At 26.6% G+C, this 27,109-nt stretch overlaps 1 protein-coding gene and 2 long non-coding RNA genes across 3 annotated transcripts in view; all 3 read right to left on the reverse strand.

Moving 5' to 3' along the window:
* Window positions 1-204: 204 nt before the first annotated feature.
* On the reverse strand, window positions 205-2,937 carry LOC136088640 (uncharacterized). Its single transcript, XR_010642345.1, has 3 exons — window positions 2,268-2,937; window positions 1,973-2,069; window positions 205-400 (listed from the first exon to the last, which is right to left on the reverse strand). It is a non-coding gene; the product is annotated as an uncharacterized LOC136088640 (long non-coding RNA).
* A 9,301-nt stretch (window positions 2,938-12,238) lies between these two features.
* Window positions 12,239-27,109, reverse strand: part of LOC100209153 (fibroblast growth factor receptor 3) — an 87,580-nt gene continuing 72,709 nt past the window's right edge. The window contains exons 15-18 of the mRNA XM_065812839.1: window positions 25,919-26,112; window positions 14,059-14,302; window positions 13,873-13,955; window positions 12,239-12,822 (exon numbers count right to left, since the gene is read on the reverse strand). Coding sequence (XP_065668911.1) covers window positions 12,717-12,822; window positions 13,873-13,955; window positions 14,059-14,302; window positions 25,919-26,112 — 627 coding nt within the window. The 3' untranslated portion in view covers window positions 12,239-12,716. The remainder of the gene's footprint in view (window positions 12,823-13,872; window positions 13,956-14,058; window positions 14,303-25,918; window positions 26,113-27,109) is intronic.
* On the reverse strand, window positions 16,397-17,426 carry LOC136088642 (uncharacterized). Its single transcript, XR_010642348.1, has 2 exons — window positions 17,296-17,426; window positions 16,397-17,213 (listed from the first exon to the last, which is right to left on the reverse strand). It is a non-coding gene; the product is annotated as an uncharacterized LOC136088642 (long non-coding RNA).

Genomic DNA, 27,109 nt, shown 5'->3' on the forward strand with positions numbered 1-27,109 from the left:
ATCAGATGCGTATAAAGACAGGTATACAATACGACGCCTACTGAGTATCAAACTCGCATTTAAACACGTATAAAACACGATAATCAGAGAATATTCAATACAATTTTATTAACTAATATGAATTCATAACATAATGAAAATGACTAGCAATAAGAAACCCGTAATACGGGTTATGAGTTATTAAATCATTAATAACAATAAAAACACATTAATAACTTGATATATTATCTAAAAAATTAAATACAAATTTATCTATAAATATTTTAACTTTGACTCCCTATCAGCAACGTCATTGCTTATAGTTAACGACGAAGACCGCATCAACATCAGTTGAGTTCTTTTTAAAATCTGTCACAACACAGGTACCAGAAACGGAGAGTCAAGTAAAGCCTGCAAATACCTAAAAAATTAAATTAAAAAAAAATTACAATTTTTAATTACAAAAGTACTATTTGCATTTTATTGTTAGTAGAATTACGATAATAATAACAGAAAATATATATTCCGTGACTACAGAATAATTAAAAAAGATTATAAAAAGGCTAGACAACACACTGGCAAATAACACCACAACTTAATAAAATATTTTATTAACTTAAATACTTGGACTGAAAAGATTTTATTTATTACAATATTTGAACAATCGAGGGACAATTATAGTTAAACAATTTAAACAATTATACCATAAAATAGCAAGCAAATCGTAAAATATTTCTTAGAAATGATCTATTTTTTTCATTTGACTACTATTTTCAAGTTGCCTATAAGCATTTACATTAACAACTTCATTGAGCCTAATACTATCTATTTCAATTTAACTATTATCATTAAACATATCCAGTAATCTTACTATCGCTGCAACTGAATAAATGAACGTAAAAGAATCTTACAAATTGTGATCTTTTCTAATCAAAGACTTTATTTAAACTTAAGATTTATTGAAATCCATATCTTTTTATATGTTTACATACATTAGTCGTTTATCAAAAATATTAAACAACATTTATTTACATCAATTATTTTTAATTAAAAAAGAATCTAGACTACAATGCACAAAATTATTTTTACCTTAATGCATAAAAATAATAAATGCACAATCTTGTATGAAAAAATGAAGCAATGTCAATCAGTATATTTTACTCTAAATTAATTATATATATATATATATATATATATATATATATATATATATATATATATATATATATATATTATATATATATATATATATATATAAATATATGTATATATATATATATATATATATATATATATATATATATATATATATATATATATATATATATATATATATATATATAGGGGAACATGGGGTAAAATGACGAGTGGGGCAAGATGACGACCAACAGTTATCTCTTAAGCAAAACTAAATATAACAGTTGATTTTAGCTGAAAGGGAAGTAGATTAATTTTACTAGATTTATCAATGGTTTCTTTTTTAAATATTATTTTTGTGAAGAAAGCTAAGTATTAAAAAAGTTTTTCCGACATTGAAAAAAAAACTTTTTATCCTCGTTTGACTTGATTTATTACATCGCTACATCACCAGCTAAAGGTAAGTTTTATTTTTTGGGACAGACTAAGATAAAGGCATTTTTCGAAACAGTCGTCATCTTGCCCCATGTTCCCCTATATATCTATTCACATACCTTTAAAAAGTGGTATTACACTTTACACAATGAAATATGGAAATACATCATCATTTTTTTCAACTACTTTCAAAAAGAATTTATTTTTTTCTAGTCTGTTATTTTTTCTAAGAAAGAATATTTATAAAGATACAGAGAAATATAAAATAAACTGAAATATAGGCAGATTTATGTTTATAAACTTTTGTGTCAACAAATTACAGTCAGTTTTCCATGTTAAATACATAAAATATATATCTAATATAACATATATCAAATATCAAATAAATCCAATATCAAATAAAACAAAATAGTAAACTTACTCAAATCAGTATCAGTTATACTGTGTGAAGTAACAAAAAAACACTGTAGTTCTTTTCAATTGCTCTAAAAAATAACTTTCAGCTCTTTCCAATTGCACTAAAAAAAAAAAAAAACTTTTTTACATAAGTTGCCAAGTTCTTAAGAATCTGAAAACAAATAAGTAAAAAAACAAAGAACAAACAAACATTTATTTGTTGAAACTACTATATTTAAACAAATTAAATTTAAAAAAGTGTAATGCCAATTCTCCTTAAAGGCTAAAAAAAAATTTTCAGCTCAAATTTGCTTGCATACCTTGCTTGTAAAACCATGTGAATAAGAAACACATTTAGAAAAGCCTAGAAACTACTTAAAGATGACATATGCAAAATTGAAGTTTGAACGTTGACTGGACTAATTATTAGCAGATGTTTTTAAAAAATTCATAAAAATTTACATATATTCGTTCTTTTATATTGCATAAATACATCATATGATAAATCTGAAATAAAAAAATGTAATGGATAAGTAAATACAAAGAAAAACATCATATATGAATCGCAAATCAATATATCAGATAGAGATAAGATGTCATGATAAGAGAGTAGTAGTTGTTAAATATTGTTATTTCATGTTAGCTTTTAGAAAACAATTCATGTTGGTACGTCATGGTTCTAAAAATTCAAATTAAGATATAAACAAAATGTATATGTGGCAAAATGATTTTTCTTGAGTGGCTTTTAGTGAATGATTAAAAGCAGTGACTTTCAATAATAAAACCACTTATAATTTTTAACAATAGACACCAACATAAAGGTAAGCCAAATGTAACAACATTAGTAACATAAATAACAACTTTATGCAAAATCTTGCTCAACACGTTTGCCAAGTCACACACTTTGAAAACATGATCCATAAATATTATAAGAAGTGTTTATATATGTTATATAAATTTTAATAAATATATTGTGTTTTATAGTTAGTTTATATGTTTATATTATGATGTTTCTATGTCATGGAAACAACATAATACAAACATATATACTAACTATAAAACACAATATATTTATTTAAATTTATATAACATATATAAACACTTCTTATAATATTTATATACACAATAGATACATTTTATACTATTTTAAAAATACATTTATAAAACAATTATATAACACATATTACCACATACATATATTTATCAAAAACTTTTTAATTCTGAACATAATATAAACATATATGCAAACTATAGACATATATAACTTGAATTGCGTGAACAAAAAATTTTAAAATAACATGAAAAAATCTAAAAAGGTTCATATATATTTATATATAAAGACATATATCTCGTAATAAAATATCAAATTATAATCATATTTAATTTAAATCAAATACTTATTGAATAAAGAACAAAAAACAGATAAAAGAACTGCAATCCTAATAACAAAATTTAACGTTTAGCAACAAATAAAATGTCAGCGTTGGCTCAAAATTTTAACATATTTTTCTAAATTTTCTAAAACAGAACAAAAAAAGGTAATAGTATAACAGAAATGTCAATAAAATAGTAATCAACGGAATAAAATAAGTAAGGTATGAAATGATAGGATTTAACGTATATTTGAATTATATTAATTTAGGACTTCATAAAACTAAATTAATAAATTTAAAAGTAGTAATAAATATTTTTATGATAAAGTTTTAGTAACTCTTTTAGTGCAAAAAAGTACTGTAACTGTACTGGAGATAATTTACTAAATTTCTCAAAGGAAACCTTTTTAATTTAAATTTTATTTTCGCTATATCAGTTTAAGCATGCGCTTTAAAAGCAAAGATTTTCGTTTTTCCTTTATTTGGCAATATTTGATCAAAATCGGGTTCGATATCATATCCGATTTTGATCAAATATTATAAATACGTATTTTTGATAAATAAGTGGTATTGAACTCGAATTCGAAACTTAAAACTAAATGCGTATTTTTCTGGTATCAATGGCGGTATGTTATACGTGATCAATACTACGAGTATTTACAATACTAGATATGCCGACTGGGAATGACTGACTGGCAAAAACAAATGAAAACTTTTAGATTAAAAAGATCATATGTTTGAAAGATAAAATTTTAACAACATTGATGATTAAAAATAAAAAATTATTTGACTTTGTTGGTTCAGCAAAATATGGTTTAAGTTACTAGAATTCTATAACCAAAGATATTACATAAAAGAAACCTAACTAATTATAGGCCTGTTTTACCTTTAAAAGTTGTAAACTTATAAGTAACATCTTCATTAGAGCCATGATGGTGAAATATAGCAAAAATTGAGAACATTATCTGTTTTGCTTAGCAAATACAAATTCTAACCCTGCATATTTATATTTTAAACACAGCAATAAACTATAAAATTAGTTTTTTAAGGATCTTTTTAAAACATCAAGTAAGACAATAAGCAGCGAATAATAAACTCTAGACTCAATTTGCCTTAAATCGTCAGAATGTTTTCAATTTTCTAATATCAAAGTGTGTATAATAGGCTTTAAATAAAAAAAAATTTATATTGCTATAAGGGCCCTAAAATTAAATAGGATTTTATTTATACTCCCTCTGGTATTGAATATCTGCACTAATCTATTTTTATTCCTTTTATATTGGTATAAAAGACTGATACCCTTTAAATTTAAACAAGTAAAAATTATTTTAAAGTTAAGATTCCCTGTAAAGCATAACGTTATATATATATATATATATATATATATATATATATATATATATATATATATATATATATATATATATATATATATATATATATATATATATATATATATATATATATATATATATATATATATATATATATATATATACAGTATCGGACAAAACGAGTGCAACCAAATAATGCTAATTTAGTTTCTTTATATAAAAGTGCTGCATTTTTTCAAATTAGAGAAATAACTATGTAACTGTTTAGAGACAAAGTTCTTCAAGTTTTATTCGTCACAAAGTTCATAATTTGTACACGAAAACTAATAAATTAATCAAAAGTATTAAAAAAAGTTGATTTTTTTCTGGACAAAACAAGTGCAACTCGACAAAATGTTGACCAAGCTGTATTTCGCTATCAATATTTCGTGGCGAATCCTTTGTTGTCGATCACAGCCTTGCATCTTCGAGGCAAAGATTCAATCAGGTGATCAATGAAACTTTGTGGAATCGCTGCCCAGGCCTTTTGTATTTGTTCAAACAGTTGATCCTTATTATGAACACCTTTACGATTAATTCTGCGGTTAACGATCTCCCACAGGTTCTCGATAGGGTTGAGATCCGGAGATTGAGGCGGCCAATGCATCACCGATAGGTGGTTGTCTTGAAACCACTGCTTGACTACTTTTGCAGTGTGTTTCGGATCGTTGTCTTGCTGAAAAACCCATTTTATTGGCATATTCCATTCAGCATGAGGTAACATAACATCTTTTTGGATATTTTTATACATGAAACGGTCCATTATTCCATCGTCTCGATGTATTGGACCTAGACCGTTAGCAGAAAAACATCCCCAGACCATTATATTGCCTCCACCATGCTTCACGGTCTTATGACAGTAACGTAAATCGAGGCGTTTTCCGGCCAGTCGACGTACACGGCAAATGCCATCGCTCCCAATGATTTTGAACTTCGATTCATCACTGAACAGGACAGTTCTTCATTTCTGCACATTCCATTCAATATGAGATGTAGCAAACAAGAGTCTTTTCTTCTGGTTTTTTAGTGAAATCAGCGGTTTCTTTGCAGGGCGTCGAGAAAACAATCCGGCTTCAACAGCACGTCGTCTGATTGTTCGGTTCGAAACAGGCAGCTCTAATTGCTTTTGTATCTCGACTGATGATATCCTTCTTGACGAATCTGACGATCATAGAATCTTCTCTAGAAATGATGGAACGCGGTCTTCCACCTTTGTTATCTGCTGCCAACTTCCCCGTAGAACAATATTTGGAACATAGTCTTGATACGGTCCATTTTTTCACGCGATATTTATCACAAATACTTTTTTGTGACATTCCACTTACGTAACCGCCAATAATTTTCTTTCATAGTTCCAATCCAAGACTGTCGGGAGCCATTTTTGCACTTGAAGTCATAAAAATAATAAAAATAAATAATCACGCTTCTCAAGGTCTACCGTGTTACATTTACCTTGTGATGATACAATAATGCTCTGTGGAACACAACGTCGTGGTTGGATGTGAATTGTATTGATGTAATGAAACACTTGTTGTATTTCACTTCTTGTATTGATGTTCTTCGATAAAACACTTTGATAAAACTCACTTCGATAAACTGTCTTGATAATACTGACTGATTGACTTCCATATACTGACTGAATTACATGTCGATTTACATGTCTCTTATATAGTAAAATGAACCTGTGTGAACCTGTTCTGGAAGATTCTAGATGTTTCTTTTAGATTCTTCTAGAAGCTTCTGGATGCGTCTGGATGCTTCTGAATGTTTCTTGATATTTCTGGATGCTACTGGATGCTTCCAGACGCTTCTTCTGGAAACTTCTGGAAGCTTCTGCATGCTTCTGGAAACTTCTGGATACTTTCTTAAATTATTAAAAAACTTCCGTGACGTTGACACGGACCAGACTTAAGAAAATGAAACAAACCAAAAAAATTGCACTTGTTTTGTCCGCTGCAAAATGGCACTTGTCAACGAAATTCTGCCTGTGTGCTGTCACCTGTCAGCTGATTGCTCATGTCATGGCATGCTATGACTCCTGAGCTGTTTGCTGTGGTAGTATAGTTCGTTTCGGTTTTAAGACATGTAAAATTAGGACCACTTTTTAGCATTGTTTGATGTTGGTTGCAAATGTTTTGTCCAATACTGTATATATATATATATATATATATATATACATATATATATATATATATATATATATATATATATATATATATATATATAGAGAGAGAGAGAGAGAGAGAGAGAGAGAGAGAGAGAGAGAGAGAGAGAGAGAAAGAGAGTTTTTGTCTGATAAAGATATTAATATGACAAATGAATTAAAAAAAAGTATCTGTTTGGTTTAAACAAAATAGATTGTCTCTAAATAAAGAAAAAACTAAATGGACACTTTTTTATACACCTTCAAAAAAACAGAAACTGCCTCATATCATGCCAGACCTTTTAATTGATAATATAATAATAAAAAGAGAAAAAGTTACTAAGTTTCTTGGAGTATATATTAATGTATAAATCTTGAAGAAATCATATCGATAATACCTCTAATAAAATTGCTAAAAGCATCGGAATTCTCTATAAAGCAAGAAATGTGTTATGTAAACACCAGTTAACACAATTATATTATTCATTTATACATTGTCATATAAACTACGCGAATATTATATGGGGAAGCACTCATAGAACAAAGCTAAAACCTCTTTACCTTCATCAGAAACACGCATATTGCTCGCGCAATAAAATGAAAATATTTTGATTTATTTTTAATCGTTTTTTTTTTTTGTTTGTTTTTTTGTTTGTTTGTTGTTGTTCTATTTTGTATATTTTGCTTTTTTATTTAATCTTGGCTTTTTAAAATTTTATTTTGGTTTTCAAATGTTTTTGCATAAAGATGTTTTATTACTTCACTAAAGACATTGTATTTTTATTAAAAATTAACCATATATTGTAAAGGGCTTCATGACAAGATCTACATGATCTTCTAGAAGTCCTGTCGTTACTAATGTAAAAAATTGTAAAATATAATTGGTTATTGTAATACTTTTAAACGGCAAAATATTAAAGGAAAAAGAAAAAAAAAAAATATATATATATATATATATATATATATACCTTGCTGTTTTAACAGTTATTTTAGTTGCATATAGCTTTTTTGACTACTAATAATGCTTATTGTGCCAGTCATGTCCAATCGCTTATCATTTTTCTTTAAATGGTAGACATATGTACGTAAATAATAAGTATCCACAGAAGAATCAATTCCATTTATAGTAGCGACTCCACGGCGCTACAAAAAACATTTGACATTTGACAAAAAACACCGAATTTTCATAAACTTTACTCTCATATTTTTTGTACGATTAAGCAATCGCCTTGAGGTTTTTTGTATCAGTTAGTGTAACTCAATCTCTTTCCAGCCATATATAGAAAGTACTATGCTTGATATGGCTTTACTTAAATATTATCAATATCCTGAGACCACTTTTAATAAAAAAACTTGCCGCGAGACACTTTTTTTCGATAGTAGTTTTTGAAAGTAAGATTTCCTAAGCACCAAAGCACATCTAATTTGTATGAAATCTTCCATATATTATAAAAAGGGGCAAGAAATATAATGGAATGTGGACTCTTTTTTAACATTCATGCATGATTTTTCAGTTCTCAGCGTTTAAAAACTCCAAAGTTAATTTATATAGGAAAAACAGTGTTTTTTTAAAAAGAGTTTATCTTGAAATGGCAATTACAGCCTTTCCTCAATTTAAAACAATTATTTATTTATGTTTTACTTGAAGAAATGATACTTAGAAATTTCGTTTAGAAATTATCTATATAATGTTTTTATTCCTTTGCGTATCGCTTGTTCTGATTTTTGCCCTTGATTTCTGATGGTTATTTATTTTTATTTCGGTGCCATTTCACACCAAATTTTCCATACTTAAGGACAAGGCGTTTTGTCAAAAAATCATCAGTTATTCCAGCAAAAAAAAAAGCAATAACTTTGGATCCAATTAACTTCTTAAGTTGAAAGACTCCTCATTTTTTAAGTTTTTTTAAGCTCTATACAACTATGTTAATCATATAAAATAGATTGACAAAAAAAAAAAAAATCGTCTGGAATGGCTATTTATAGTATTCGAAGTTAAAATAATATTGTCTCGAATATTTTTAATGCTTCAGTATCAAAATTTTTTGACCTTTCTTAAGAAGGCTTAGTTTTATTAGTTGAAGTTAGTTTTACTCAAATCGACATTTTTTTCCACCTTTTTGTCCATGACACTCAATACATTTGACATTAAATTAAAAAAAAATATATATATTTTTTAAAAATGGTTTAGGATCATTTTTTCTAACAAAAAACCTCCTTCGAATTTTTTTCCAATGCTAATATAAACTTATATTGCAGCCATAAGTCTTATTAGAAATACATTATACTTCATAGAACAGCAAAATGGTTAGCGTTCTTTAGGATAATCCAAAGTTAGATTTTTATACAAGTTAAAATATTTACAAATACTTTTCTGGTCTGCATTTTATTAAAAACGCAAAAACTTATTTTGAATCATCCTAAAGAACGTTAACCCAGCAAAATTGCTTACAAGAATGATTTGTCCGAATATCAATCCCAGAATTTTAATTAGCAAAATTTTGTGACGTTGACCAAACGGTACGCTATTGTAAGCCACAAAAAAATATTAATAACTGGTCTTAAATAATTAATATAAAATACTAATAATCCTCCTTTCAACGAAATGGCCTTAGCTATTTGATCTGGATGTGGCGAAATAGTTTCGCAAAATTTTTATTGTCGCAAATTTAATTGTCGAAATTGTAAAAAAGGAATAGTGTCGCAAATTGTCGCATTATTGATCGTCGAATAACAGCATAAGGAATAATGCCGCAAATGAATTTAATGAATAGTGTCGAAAATAGAAAAAATAATGTTCTAAAGGAGTTTAATGAATAGTAACAAAAATAAAAAAATAATAACTATAAATGTTTAGATAACATGTCTTACTGAAATAGCCTGATGCTGGGGACTTCAGTACATACACCAACTATCTTATAGCCTGCTGCCACAAATTTGGGGTTTGGTAGCAATCTTTTCTTTCATTATTATTTTTCTGTAAAAGCCGTATGCTCTAAAGATAAGTAAAACGAGTAAGCGATTGCTGAAATTAACTATTTGCGACACTATTCCTTTTTTTTGTTTTATTTTCGACACTATTCATTAAATTTAAAATAAAAAAATGTTCCTTTTAAAATTTTCAGAGCATCAATTCATTGTGGTGCCAATAATAGACTTTTTTTTCAATCAAATCCCTTTTGCTTGTTGAAACCTCGATAGAGATTTCCTTCTTGAGAATGTTCCACAAATTCTCAATTGGATTTAGGTTAGGAGAGTTCCCTGGCTAGTTTAAAACAAGGATATTTTTTGTTTTAAGAAAGCTTGTGATGTTTTCAGCTTTATGGCAGGAGCACTACCACGCAAAAACTTAAATGTATCGTCATTTGGAAACCATTCTTGTATTTGGGGGATAAGCTCTCTATAACCTTGATACTGTATTTGGTTCATCATCCCATTAACAATATATAGCCTTCCTGTGCCTCTACCGTTGATAACTGACCACACCATAACTTTAGTTAAATGATTAGGAGTTTGTACAATCCAATCTGGATAATATTTTTTGGTTGGTCTTCTTCGGACAAAAGTGTCCAACAAGATTTCAATAGTTGATACGTCTGAAAAACATGCCTGAAAAAAACGACATAATGTGGTTGTAATTAAGTTTATGTCAACATTTAAACACTTTTTCAAAACTATTTCATTCAAAATTGATAAACTTTCACGTTTCTAATCTCCAACAGTCATATGCTTATGATTTTTTGCCCATTGCAATCTCTTTTTTTATCATTGCTGGAGTTAGCTTTGGTTTTTAACCGGTTTGTGTGTGTTTAAACCATTTATAGCCAGACGTCTCCTTACTATGCGCTCCAAAAATTGTATTCCAGAATCTTGAATAAGTTTTGTCAGGAAAAAGAATGGTATTTTCTGTTTTCCAGACAAATATTTATTATAATTCTGTCTGTCCTGGGAGTGGTTTTACGTTTTGAACCACGTCTTTTCCTTTTTGGAGAAAGAGTGATGTCGTTTTCCATTTTGTGTTTGATTTTATTGACAAAAGATTGCGAAATTTTGCACATTTGAGTAATTTCCCTTTATGAATAGTCTGAATACTGTAAAAGTGTTTCTACTTCTAAAATTTTGCTTGGACTTATGTCCTTACACTTACCCATGTTTATTTTTTATTAAAAATTTCAATTACAACCTATTACACAAAAAATGTTAATAAAATGGTACTATATATTAATTCCCACTATTTATTGTAACTTTATAAAATGTATTAAAAAAATAAAACACTTTTAGCTCGAAAAAAACTCTTAAAATATAGAAAAAATGTATGCAACAGACCAACCACGTTTTTTTTTTCAAATTGACGAAAATTCACATTGCTGACTTGAAAGACACTTAGCTTCACATTGGTCATGATTATAAAGAAATTTTCTTTTCTATTTTATTCGATGTCAATATTGTATAACGAGTTAGTATCAATAATGTAATCACCTTAAAATTACTTTACAATAACTTTAAATACAAAAAATCCTTAAAAAAACTGCGATAAACACAAGTGTTTATCGCAAAGAGCATAGGAGCTTAGAATCTTAAACAATTTGGTTAAGTTTTGTTTCGGACCACTATAAACTACATATGATTTTCAAACACGTTACAAATTTTAAAAATCATAACATAATGTTGAAGATTATGGAATAATCGTTTTGGAATAATAAATTATTTTTTTTTGTGGAATATTTAAAAAATCTGAAATCAAAAAAAAGCATTGAAAATATTGCAAATGCTCCTGGAAAAAATATTTATGTTTTCAACTTTACTTAATTATAACTTTTTTATGTTATTGTCACTAAAATATATTAAATTTATTAATAAACAGTATCTCAATCATATGAAACATTAATAAATGTCCTAGGCATGGGTTCATATTTTACGAAAGATGTTTTCCTGAAGGTCGTATACATTTAAAAGCAAAAATTTCAAATTTCTTGCTAACAGAAATTTGGTGATTTTGGTGACATCAAGCCTAAATCTATACATCTTTAATATTATAAAGGAAGTTCACGCCTCCTTCTTAATCGATGTCGTTTTGCGAAATCGGTTAGGAAGGAGGCGTGAACTTCCTATTAAATGCTCATCCGCGGTGCTCTGTGATAAAACCGTTCGGACTTCTTGGGCCACCTAAATAAATATTAAAAAAAAAAAAAAAAACCTAGAAAAATACGACTTACCTTGTAGGGATGTCAAAATCCGGTTATTTATGTAGGAGAGCGCAGGAACTATCTTAATTAAAAAAAGCTTTGTCTTACGCTCACCTCCATAAATAACCTAATTTTGACAACCCTTTTATCTAGATTAAGTCAGCCTCCATACCTAGTCCGTTTAATCAAAATTTAATATAGTTACCGAAGAAGTTATAGAATTACTTTTTTTTATTAATAAAAATATCAATTTCGCTATACATTAAACAGCAAGAAAAAAATAAAAAATAAATACAAATTCATGATATCAAAAACAAGATGAAAAAAAAGCCGAGGTTTAATATATAATATTCATTAATAACAGGTTTAATTACTTCTAAATCAAAACTCTATATTTAAATGCGAGTTAAGCATTTAGAGAAATAAATATTTCTTCTGTAAAAATAAATAGGTCCAGGTTTATTTTGGAGCATTATCTCCGTTAAGTGTTAAAACCATTATCTAAAACGTATATACATAACAACAGCAATATAAAAACATAAAGCAGTCTACGCAGGTGAGTTTAATTGAAATAAATTTCTAGTTAAAAATCTTCCGATTTTTGTAAACAGAATAAGCTTCAACAAAGCGTCATTCTAGCACGTCCTAAAACTCGCAATTTTATCATAACACAACGTGAATGTATTTTAATTGCTCAAAGCACAGTATTAAATTGATTATTATGGCGATGGCCAGGTCCATCAATCAATGGTGTCTCAACAAATGCCAAATCTGCATCATCTTCTTCATTTTCAGTTAAACTAAATTAAATTTTTTTATGTTAACACAATTAGTGAATGTTTATTAAGGTATGTTAATAATAAATATATATATATTATACACACACACAATGTATATTAATATATATTTTTTAATTTAATAACTTTAAATTTAATTTTGAGTATAATTACCTTGTACACCCCTAATTTCGGAAATGAATAAAATTGAAAACATACACACTTAAAAAAATTCATAACAAGAACTCTATGTACTCGGTAAACGGAACTGGATCGAGTTTAGTTTACACGCTGGACAACTTAAAGATGAAACTATTTATTGTCATAATGTTTAGGCAAACATTAAGAGATGAGGGGAAACATTTATTATGAATGACAAAGACACGTTTCTTCCAAATATATGCATCACAATTAGAGACATTTTTATCCAAATATACGCGTGGCAATCATCATTTTTTTTTAAATCTTATAGGTTTTTTGAAAGAAAAAAAAAAGAAGCTAAAACGTTTGTAAGTTAACTAAAAAGTTGTAAAACGTGTATTAAACCTATTTTACATGTTCCTTACAACTTAATGGGTGTCAAACCTGGAACCTTTTTTGTTCCATCATATAGACTGTTATAGTTCCATCATTTTGACTAGCGATACGTGTCAAAAGTATAGACATGTTTCAGCCAAATATATTCATCACAATTAGAATCACTTTTCATCACAAATAAAAAATACGTTTCACAAAAATATAAACTATAAAATTAGAGATTGGGTTGAAAAACAATATTTTTCAAAAATTACAATTAAAAAAAAATAGCAATAGTGTCGATTTTAAGCCCACCCCTTTAAGAGACGTGCTTTACCAAAATATAAGTATCACGAAAAACAATTATACAGTTTATATAATTTACTTTATACAGTTGTATATATGATTTCTTAACAGAGATTTTTATTAACAATTTTTACTAGAGGTATTCTCATTTGACGACAATGTGAGAATAGTACATTATAAATAATACGAATAGATATATAAAATAGTTTCAACTTATAACCTTATTATAAAAAAATAAATAAAAAAAGTTACCTTTGTTCTTTGTGTGGTAACTCATTAGCAATTAAATAATCATCGTTGTCTCGTTTATCTTTAAGATCAATATAGGCGTTAACCTATATAAAAAAAAAAATATATATAAAAATATTAACTGCTTATGTTGCTTATATACCACACACTTTTTTTTTGATATTTGTAAAAAAGAAAATAAGTTTTTACCCCTGATACATTTTGTTTCAAAATATTAGACAAACGTTCTCCAATCTGTGAAAACAATGGCCTATCATATGGGCTTTTCCGCCAGCAATCTAGCATAATTTCATAAACAGATTCTGGGCAATGCTCAGGACTTGCCATTCTATGTCCATCTTCTAAAAATGAAAACAACTCTTCTAAAGGTAAACCAGGATATGGGGCAGCACCAAGTGAAAAAATTTCCCATAAAAGAACTCCATATGACCATCTAAACAATTAAACAAAATAAACTAATTAAAACTTGTTGAAATCTTAAATGCAAAGTCACACACTGAGTCACATATATACACACTTACTCACATATATACAGCTATTTAGGATATACTTTGAGTGTATTTATAGGCATGCATAATATTATTAAAAAAATGTTTCTTTTTATTGAAAAGCACATGAACAATTTAAGATATTAAATATTAGTATATAGTACTTTATATGTAAAATATGTTAGTGTAGCTTTTATTTTAACCCATTATTTTTTCAAATGTCCATTTTTATAAGAGAACCTTGTCGATTTCCCATCAGGGGTTTTGCTTTGTGCACATCCTTTTTAATTATTTATGCTTTATGTACACAAAAAACTAGTATATTGTACTTTATAATATAAGTATTTTCTAATAACAATATTTCCAAAAATAAATGTTAATTTAATTTATTTTCAAAAAATAATTACAATGGGTACCGCAAACTAGTTAACAATAGCAAATAAAAATATTTAACAAAATGTATTTAATGTGACCCCATTAGGTTTATAACATGTTCAAGCAAATGCCAACAGACTCTACAGATATCAGGCATAATTTGCTTGAAGATAATCAAACAAGTTTTCTGCAACCTCTCCTTGAGGAATGCAGAACTTAAGGCTTATGAGTGGTTGTCATTTTTTTGTCAATCCTAGCCAATATGGTTTTAACTAGGTTATGGTCAGGTAAAACTATTCACTCTAGTATGAAATTATACAACATGTTATAGTTTTTCTCTGTTTAATTTAAATTTTAATTCTCCTATTAATTTAATTGTTTCTCGCCCATTACTTCAAGATGTTAAATTTTCAGGCATAGCTTGTGCTATAGAGAAAAAAGCTTGCAGATGGTAAAATTGCAGTTATGTGTAATCATAGAAAATGAACTCGTACATGTTGCAACATTCAATACCATAACAAGAAATACTTCCCCATATTCCAGATCTAGGGAAGTATCTCACATAATGTAAATGTATGTAAACATATTTTTCGAAAAAAATCAAATAATTTGAAAATAGTATTTCTAAAGTACTTTTGAGATATTTTCCATTTAAATATCATTTAAATGTTTTTACTATTTCATAAAGAAGATTTTATCTTTTGTCTCATTCATTTCTTTAATTTTATTACTATTTTACATATTTGTCTTTATTTTTCATTCTCACCCTGATAATTATTTTTTATCCATTTACCCTGGTTATTCCTTATAGGAAAGCAACTAATATCTACTTCGCTTTCACTGATTCTCTGATTTTACCCCTTTTGAAATCTTTTTTCACCATTTGATAAATGAAATTTACAAATTCTATTTACAATAATCTGAAATTTCTGCTAAATAGATAAAAATGCTATTTTTATTTATTTAGCAGAAAGTTCAGAAACTGCTATTTCTCATCGAAAATATATTAAATATGAGTTGTAGAGATAAAATATATTAAATATGAGTTGCAGAGATAAAAGATTACATTTGAAATACTCACAAACAATTTATTTGCATAAAACTAACTATATTAACTTGACAAATTTGAAACTTTCATGCGAGTAATTCCACGTCAAAACAACCAATTTTTTTTTTAAATGCAACCCTATGTCCTTAGATTTTTTTTATATTTTTACCATAGTTAGTACATTATAAAATAAGATAAATCCCAAAATTTCAAGGTCTAACTCCCAACGGTTTGTGAGTAATCGTTGTTTTAATTTTGGCTACTATTATTGTTTTGGTCATTTTCCGCCATTTTTAAATTTACATTTCTCCTTATAAAACCAAGTCTATAAACATTTGAGTTCTAAAAATAAGTGACTTAGTTAATTTCTAGGTGAGGAATTTGAATATATAAATAAAAAACTCATTTTATAATTAAAAAGTACCTAAATATCAATTATAAATATTAAAATAGTGGACACCTGCCCCAGTAAAATTTTTAGGTGTGCAGTAAATTTTTTAAGCCTAAAATTTCAAATTAGATCATTGTATGTTTGAAGAACATTGTGTGAAAAAATCATTTCTGCCAAATACATAGTTTAAAAATTACATGAAAAATGTTACAAAAAAAGCAAATATAGCATATTTCGCTTATCGTAGTATTTAAAATAAATAAAAATGATGCATACTTGAATTGATATACAATCTTTTATAATATATCCATTAAAAATTATTGATTTACAAATATATACTTATTAATTTTGTTAAAATCTTTTTTTGAAAGTTCATATTTGTCTGATATTATTGTTGGTGCACTTATTAATGTTATTACATTGGTGATTGGTATCCAACAAAAATTATTCCTTTTCGGCCAGAAAAACTGTTTAGATGGACCGTGTGGATGCATAAACTTTATTTTTATATCATTATATTCTTCATCTTTTTCTTCAACTACTGCAATTAACCAAAACGAGTTATATGTACATGCGTAATATTTGTATTTCTGCATTAGTTAAAAATTTATTAAACTTAAATTTTGGTAGTTTGATTTTTTAGTTATATTAATAGATTTTGGATTTATATTGTTACTAGTTTTTTTAAATAATATAGATGCTTTCGAAACTGGTATGCAATGGTGAAATCCTCGACTTCCTGGTATTGTTTTTCCTTTCTCAAATCGTTTGTTTTATCTAGCTCTAACATTAACCATAGTTCCTTTATCAATTTTAAAGAACTTTATTGTGAGCGTTTTTTGAATGCAAAATTCAAACGTTGCATCGATTGTTAGTATTTGATTTTTCTTTGGACGTTTTTTTGCTGTTGTTCGTTTTACTGTATCACCTATTGCATCACAAGAATATTTGCCATGACTGGTTGCAAAAAATATCCATTCAGCTAAAAAATCTTCTGAGTGATGGCATAGATTTTGAAAATTTTTATACTGTCCTCCACATCCTTCAGAAAAGTAATACAATTTGAGAATTAAAGAAGGGTTTCTTTGATATAATTACATAAAAAATATTTTAAATCAAATTACCTTTCATTTTTTTTTAATGCACTTTATAAACATTACAATAATTGCCATTTTTCTTTTCAAATCTTTTTCCAAAGTAGTGAAAATGGTGATTACAAATGCTGAATAGTTCTTCACAAGCACGCAACTCAGATCTACATAAAATGTTTTGACGAGTATCAGTGTCTAGGTCATGTAGTAAAAAAATCTCTTTATTTCTAGAATATGAGGTTTTATGGCATTCTGACTTCAAAACTTTACCAATATCACATAAAATCATTTTGATAATGAATTAAAAAATGTTATAATTGCAAATTTAAAAATGCACAAGTATTAATTACATTATTTATGTAGAACTAATTGCAACATTTAAATTAGATGAATATGTCTAAATTCAGCAATTAAACTTATTTTTTCAGTAATTAAACTGATAATTGGAAAAGAAAAGGAACCAAAGAACAAAAAGGAAATAAAAAATACATTAAAAAAACTTTCATAACTTGAGAACCACTTAGATTTAGATTTAGGTAGGAATTAACATTTTTTCCTAAAGTACTTTGGCGAAAATTGAAAAACAAATCAGAGAATTTAGGGTTGTATGGCATGGTTGTTTTGAAATGGAATTACTCTTAGGAAAAGAAATAAAAATTGCACGTTTAATTCAGGAGCGGATCCACGATTTTTTAGTGTTTGAGTTAAATAACTTCCAGGTAAGTTCTATATTCCAAACCTTTGAATGTTCATACTTATGTCATTTAAAGATGTTTTGCAAAAATTTGCGCCGCAAAGAACTTGGGAACAAAAATACCCTAAAAATTAGAAAACTAAAACGTGGGGGAAATAAATTTTTTGAAATATGAATTCTAATATCCTAAACTAGGTAGAAATTTCTTTAAGGTAAAAAAATTTCATTGAAAAATAATGATTTGTTTAGAAATCATACCTAATTAAATAACCCCCCTCGTTTTGAGGGGGTTGTAAACTTTACATGGTTATACCTTCTTAATACCAAATGATTTTTTGACAAAATTTTAAAAATATGTACAATTTTTAGTCTTATTTAAGTAAGTAATTTTTCTGTTTGGAAAAATTAATTCCCTTCACGTTTGGGCGGATGATTTCTACTTTTTAGGGTATTTTTGTTCCCAGGCTCTTTGTAGCGCAATTTTTTGCAAACATCCTTAAATGACATAAGTATGAACATTCAAAGGTTTGGAGTATAGAACTTAGCTGGAAGTTATTTAACTCAAACACCAAAAAATCGTGGTCCGCCCCTGCAATTATATATACATTTTTAGTACAAAAGTAAAATATTTACAGAACTATGTATTTGGCATAAATGATTTTTTCACACAATGTTCTTCAAACATACAATGACCTAATTTGAAATTTTAGGCTAAAAAAATTTACCGCACACCTAAAAATTTTACAGTGGCAGGTGTCCATTAGTTTAACATTTATAATTGATATTTAGGCACTTTTTAATTATAAAATGAGTTTTTTATTTATATATTTAAATTCCTCATCTTGAGATTAACTAATTCACTTATTTTTAGAATTCACACGTTTAAAGGCATGGTTTTATAAAGAGAAATGTAAAATTAAAAATGGCGGAAAATGACCAAAACAATAATAGTAGCCAAAATTAAAACAACCATTACTCACGAACCGTTGGGAGTTAGACCTTGAAATTTTGGGATTTATCTTATTTTATAATGTACTAACTATGGTAAAAATATAAAAAAAATCCAAAGACATAGGGTTACATGGCCTGGTTGTTTTGACATGGAATTACTCATGCATGACTTTCATGCGTGACCATACATGAACTTCATTTAAATGATTGGTGTGACTCTATGATACATAGTGTAACCCTGTAACTTTCTGAGAATCTTTACTAATATATAAAATATTATTAAAAAAAAAAATTATACTTCCAAAAACTTATATTAACCGTGGAATTTATTTTTTTTATTTTTTTATTTACCATTCTTATTTTGCATAATATTTGTATGGATTAGAATTAAATGAGAATAAATTGGAGGTTGCTAGATTTGTTATTATAAAAAGAATAGACAAAACATATACGATTTTCCATGCATGGTTTTTTGGTAATGTCCAGATTTTTAGATTCAATATAAATAAATCATAATTTTAAAAAATTAATAAAAAATATGTTTTTTTTAAAACCAACTTATTTAAACAACCACTATTAGAAGTAAAAAAGTAAAAAAGAGATTTTAGAAGAGAAAAGTTGATTATTTAAAAATAAATTGTATAAGTCAGAAAAAAATGAAAACAGGAAAGAATCCCAAAGTATTCGTATTTAAAAAAAACTGAGCAAATAAAATTTTTTTGAGAATAAAGGAACAGTTACAATAAACTAATGTAATGTTGCCAATTGATAAGTTATGCAGGCTTGTGTTTTGGTGAAACAAATGTTTAATTCATTATTACTTCATTATAAATTAGTTACTTTTCAAATTTTATGATGGTAATTTTTAGTTAAGTCACTATATAAATAACTAAACAATTTTCTATTTACCAGGGGAAATAATTACAAAATCATATTAAAATTAAAAAAATAATCCATTTAGACGCTCAAAAAAAAAATAACTGTATATTAATTTAATTATATCTACACTTATGATCACATAATCCAACCACCCACAACATTTTTAGCAAAATGTTTTTGTATTGTACAGATTTATTAAAAAAGATTTTAATTTAAAAAAAACAATACACATAAACATGAAAAATAAAGGGTCACAGTATAAAACATGTTTTAGCACTTGGTATAGGTTCCTCAAATCTTTAGAACAGCCTCTATTTTTTGCAACAACAAGAAGTTTCACAATATTTGGATGTTATTTTATGGCACCACATTTGTTATGACTTCATCAGATCTACTAGTGAAGTAAAGTTCTTTTTAAAAACTACTGCCTTCAATTTTATCTAGTAGTTTTTGATGAGGTTTAAACTGAGTAAATTGCACAACCACAGGATAAGAGCATTAACTGCATTTTCTTGGAATCATGTCTTAACATTTTTTGCCTGATGACAAGTTAACTTGTCATGCATAGTAAGCAACAAGGGTTAATATTTGACTGAGGCCGCGTTTGATAAAATATAGCTAGGGACCAGGTTTCTGCAAGGGGTTGCATAAACATTGATACATCCTAGAGTATATATTTTTTCATTCAAATTTCATGTTATATTTTGTATACATATGCATATATAAACATCATTATGATCAACATGATCATTATAGTCACTATTACCAACATGATCATCATGATCATGATCATCATCATGATCATGATGATCATTGTGATCATGATGATGATCATCATGATTACCATGATGATGATCATCATGATCACGATAATCATCATGATGATCATGATGTTTATATTTTTATGCATGACTAGGAAGTGACTGGGGCCCTGGCCCCAGCTAAAAAAGAGACTTTTTGCAAACCTGGCCCCAGCAAAATTATAAAATAGCAGGGGTTGATAGCCGGGGCTAGAAAAGAATTTATAATACTTAATATATTATAATTTTATACTTACATTCACTATTTATTAAATACTGGTATATATTTATATATTTTTAAACTCTAATTTACTTCCAACAAAGTTGCAACAGGGCCATACATAAACATACATTAAACATAAATCAAAACTCATTCCTGCTTGGGTTCTTATTTAACAAGTTGCATCCTTTTACTGTATTTGTCCCTTCATGCTATAAAAACTTTTTTTAATCAAGTTTTTTTCCTTTCACATTCACAAAACCTTATAACTCCTAATAAATCTTCATATTTTCTTTTTTTATACAACTTTAGGTGTTAAATGATATCATAAGCAGTTGTCTGCTCATTTATGTTTATGAGGTCCTACTCTTATTACAACTTAATTGGGATCTTTCTATCAAAGTTTTCCATTTAGTAAGCTGCCTTCAACATAGCTAAAGACCTTTACTTACCCTTAGAATATAAAATCAGTTTAGTGCCAAGACTGGGGTATTCACTTTTTAGAATGTACACTAAATTAATTTAGATATAGGGTAGATTAGGGTAATATGAGAACTTAATGGTAATATGAGCATACTTTCTTACAGTGAAGTTAAAGTTGCTTTGTATTTTTTGAATTGACTTTATGTGGTGATAACAGGAATCAGTACAATTTATGTAAATTTATATGCAGTAATTAGTGGCTATCATCTAATTAAAACACTGTTAAATTTTTTGCTTTGTTAAAATAATATCATCACACATGAATAAATCTGTGGCGCAAAATTTTCATATTAAAATAATAAAATTAATTTTCTCATAAAGAAACATATGTTAGCTAAAAATCCAATCTATTTTTAATTTGAAAAACAGTGCATAGAAACATTTAGTTTTGACTTTATTTTGAGATGCCTTTTTTTGTGTAATATGAGCATGCTCAAATTACTCAGTGTTTTTCATTGAAATTACTCAGGTTCAAGTCCTAAAATAGCAGTGGTTTTAATTGCTTTTTGAATAAAAACAAAACATAGTATAAAATTTAATTATTTATTTTAATTATTTAATTAATAATAACATATTTATTTATTTTTATTATTTAATTAGTAATAATAATAATAATTAAGAAAAAAATTTAATATTATTTTTAACAATATTAAATACTTTTCTGTAATTTGAATTAAAAAAATTTGAACTTTTATCGTCCAAAGGTTTGAGTTAAAGATTTGAGAAGTTGAGTTTTTTCTTCTTCTTGCAGAAAACATAGTAGTATTGTTTCAACAAAAAGTGGCTTAAAATTTGATCTTTTAATAATAAGTTTAGTTAATAATGAATCATTATATTCCAAAAATTAGTTCTAATTGTCAGGTTTTTGAACTAATTTACAGTGCTCATATTACCAATTGGTCTAGGTAATATGAGCACTTTTGTTACTTTTTTAAAGCCTCTGTGTTTTAAAAAAAAAATTTTGTGTGCCCAAATATCTAAGTCGATCATGAGTAAGGATCCCTAAAAATTGTTCATTCGCAAAAAATTTTGGATTCAGCATAATTATTTTTGAAAATATTCCAATTATTGCTAAAGGTCCTCATATTAGCACCTTTAACAATAATTGGAAGGGTAGATTATATATAATATAATCTACCCTACCAAATATATATAATATATATATATATATATATATATATATATATATATATATATATATATATATATATATATATATATATATATATATATAATTTATATATATTTATTTATATATATATTATATATAAATAATAATAATAGTAAAGTATAACCTTTAACCTATAATAATAATACTATTAAAGGTGCATGCTGCAGATATTTTTCAAAAATGTTGTTTTTTGAACCACCATAATATATATATATATATATATATATATATATATATATATATATATATATATATATATATATATATATATATATATTTATATATTTATATATTTATATATATATATATATATATATATATATATATATATATATATATATATATATATATATATTTAGAAACCTGGCCCCTTCTCATTTAGACCAAGGAAATTTACTGAATAAAAAATCAGAATTAATTTCTAAATGCAGTCATGAAAATAAGTTTCTTTTAAAAAACTATAAAAACAAATGACCAGTCCAAATTTATCCAAATTCTAAAGAATTCTTTTCATGAATTTTTAATTATCTAATGTAGTTAATGCAACTTCCTGGTTGCAAAATACTACAGTTATTACATAATTAATTATAACAATTTCCAACTACTTGTGAAATAATTTTTTCTATAATTTGAAAATTTTTTAATGTTTAGACATTCTTCTTGATGAACTTACTGATGGAGAAAAACTGTGTAGAAGAAAAAATTAGATAAGTGTTTTTACTAATTTATTATTGCTCTATTCTTTAAAAACATTGAGCACTCTGTTTGTAGAATACACTAATCCCATTAACTCGGACCCTGGATAAGTCGGACAGAATTTCAATTCCCCTTGAACATTCTCTACTAACTTAAAATCATCCGCTTAAGTCTTGCCCTGGTTAAGTCGGACCATTCGCTAATTCGTACTGTTTTTTGAGGTCACTTCGGCAAAAAACTTCGCTTAACTAGGACTTTTATTTTGAATTTGCATATAAGTGCGTATAATAACAAAGCTTCCAATACTTTAATAAAAATTTCAAACTTTAAACGCTCGAAAATAAAATACTTTTGCATCAAATATAATTAAACATAGCTAAATATTTTAACGGAGAGCTTTCAATTCAGTTAAGCTTCGATTAAATTCTATTTGTTAATAACTATTACATTAAAAATTTAAAAGTATCAATTAAAATTCTAAAATTAGAACGTTCGAAAATTAATTAATTAAGCCTCAAACATAATTTAACAAACTAAACATTTTCACTGATATCTTCGATTTGGTTATACTTTGATCAAGGTCTCTCTACTAAAAATGTCGAAGGTTGCTAAAAGAAAGCTACCAAGTAGAACTTTAACTTTAGACTTTTTTCGTTTATAGCATGTATTATTTATACAAAAATATATATTTCACATAAGATTATATTGTTCAATATATATGTACATAATATTTATATATCGAGGAACATTTGATTAGTCTTGAAATCTCAATAAGTCAGACATTTTCAAAAAGTCCGACTTAATGAGAGCTTTGCTCTGAAGGGGTATATATTTTTTGTTGGACAAAAAATATATACCCCTTCAGAGTCCGAGTTAACGGGATTCTACTGTATATGTGTGTGTGTATATATATATATATATATATATATATATATATATATATATATATATATATATATATATATATATATATATATATATACAACCCTGGCAATTAGGAAAAATGAGGTCGGCAATAAATCGCCGACCTCAAACTGTTAGAGGTCGACATAAGGTTGGCAAAAAAAATTGATACAAAGGGTTTACCATAGAACAAAGAAACAAGGTCGGCAATTTTTTGCCAACCTCAAACACTTTAAGGTCGGCAGTTAGGTCGGCATTGCCGAATGTCGACCCTAATTCCGAGGGTTGTATATGTATATATATATATATATATATATATATATATATATATATATATATATATATATATATATATATATATACCATACCAACTAGCAGTTGGTAATTGCACACTTTGACAGTTTTATCAAATATCAATGAAAGTTTTTGAAAATGTGTGTAATTTGTCACTTAAGTATTTTGCGATGACAGCTTCTTCTGGCAAAGAATTCCATATGGTGGGTTTCTATTTGTTAATAAATTATCTCTGATTGCATTGCTAATAATTTCCGTCATACCTGAACTTGTGACCTTTGATGTTTAAATTTTTAAATAATGGTGGATTAACAAGTTTAATTTTTTCTATTTCTTTAAACATTTTGTACACCTGTATCTTCTCTCCTCTGGATCTTTTCTGCTCCAGGGTTGTTAAATTAAGTTTAGCAAGACAATCTTAATATGTTTTTTAGATTGAGAATTATTTTAGTTGCTTGTCTTTAATTTTTTTTCTAAAAAATTGTCTCCTTTTATATTTAAAGACCATACTGTGGCAGCAAATTTAATATGCAATTGTACAAATACTTTGTATAATAACTTTATTAAATGAAGGTTGTGATGCGCAAAAGTTTTTTTATTTGTCCTAAAATTGAATTTGCTTTCAAAGTAGATAATATAATCTGTTGTTTCTATTTAAAATCATTTGAAAATTTTACTCCCAAGTCTGTCACTAAAATTATTTTTTTAACTTCTCTCACAACTATTAGATAAGTAGGACTTTTATTTTTTGCTCCATAATGCATACTTAAGCATTTGTCAAAATTAAAAGAAATTAACCATTTTTTTCACCATTCGACAGCTTTATCAAAGACAGCTTGAATCGTTTCTACTTTTTCTTTATTTTTGACCGTTGATAAAATTTTTGTATCATCAACATAAAATTTTAATACATTTTGAAGGCAATCAGGCATAATCAATAATAAATATAAAAAAAACAACGATCCTTAAATATAAGAAAAAACATCACCCTGTTTGACTTGTTGACACCTGTAACTTATAAAACCTTTTATTTACTCTAAAAGTTTCCGCTTACACCAAGCACATTTAGTTTTTTAATTAAATGTCTATGAGGTACCATGTCAAATGCCTTAGCAAAATCAAGATACTATTTCAAAAAAACAAAATATTTGAAAAATATTTTGAGCATACACCTTAATGTTTTCTATATGATAAAATAACACTGGAATCAAAACTTTTAAATCCAGTATTTTTTTTTACAAATAGAACACATAAATATGTGTTTTATTTGTGTTTGTATATATATATATATATATATATATATATATATATATATATATATATATATATATATTATATACATATATATATATATATATATATATATATATATATATATATATATATATATATATATATATATATACATATATACATAATTTTAATTAATTTTTTGTAGTTTTTATTATAAGTTTGACTACCAAACTTGATCAACAATAACTTTCTTTTCTAGTCAAAATATAAAATCAACTCAAAGAAAGGCCAGCCATTATAAATGCTCTAATATATAAATTTATAATATTTACACATCACTGCTGCTAGTATAAACTTTATCAAACAAAGATTCAGGTGCCATCCATTTGACTGGAACTAAACCTTGAGTGTCTTTCATGTAAACATCATTTTTGAAAATATCACGTGCCAAACCAAAATCAGCAATTTTCATTATATAATCAACGCCAATAAGTACATTTCTAGCTGCTAAATCACGATGGACACACTAAAAAAACAAAAGAATAATAACTTTATAAATAAAACAAAAATTAATCTCCATTTGTTCCAATTTTTTTATACCTAAATATTCAAGTTAGACCAATCAAAATTTAACTATTTGATAAAGAAAAAATGTTTAAAAAAAACTCTAAATAATTTCATTAATAGAAAAAATTTCTGTTATTTTAACTCTATTATAAATATGCATTGACAATGCATAAAACCTGATCATTAAATAAAAGATTAAATTCAGGTAAAAATTTTCAACTCTAAATTGTTAAAAGAACTTTATATGTAAAAATATCTCAGTAACATTATTTTAATGCTTCAAGTTCAACACATAAGCAGATAAAGACATGTCACCAGGGTCTTAGCCTGATGGCACCGCGTATAACGTGGTTTTCCCAATTGCTTTTGTTCTTGTTTCCTCTTTACTATATCAAACAGAGAAGCGATTTAAAAATAAAAACTTAAGAAGAAAATGAAACAAGTTTAATAATCATAATTAAATATTTATAGAAAAATTTATAAAATAGAATAATATTCCTGCTTTGAATATAATCTAGCAAAATTAGAAAATTTATTTTGAATTATTTCTTTTTTTTAAATTAATATCGAAGACAGAAAAATGTTTAAAAACCTCAACAAAAAAAAAAAATTATTTTGATAGATTGTCTGACCAAACCAAAACCCTCAGTTAATGCCCCCTACATTCTTTAAAGGTATTGAGGGCTTGTAACTTGCACTCTTTACATGATATAACCTACCTTTAAACTAGTCAATGTATGTAAACTCCTCGCATGTTCTACCTATTTAAGTCAGTCGATGTATGTGCAATTCATGCATGTTCTATCTATATAAGTCAGTTGATGTTTGTACACTCCCCCATGTATTACCTGTTTAAGTCAGTCAATGTATGTACACTCTGCTGAGCTAATCCCTAAATAAATTAGTTGATAAAACAAAAATGAAAAAATAATTAAATTAGATAAACAAATAAAATA

Source organism: Hydra vulgaris, chromosome 12 (assembly GCF_038396675.1).
Source record: "Hydra vulgaris chromosome 12, alternate assembly HydraT2T_AEP".
NCBI classification, from domain to species: domain Eukaryota; kingdom Metazoa; phylum Cnidaria; class Hydrozoa; order Anthoathecata; family Hydridae; genus Hydra; species Hydra vulgaris.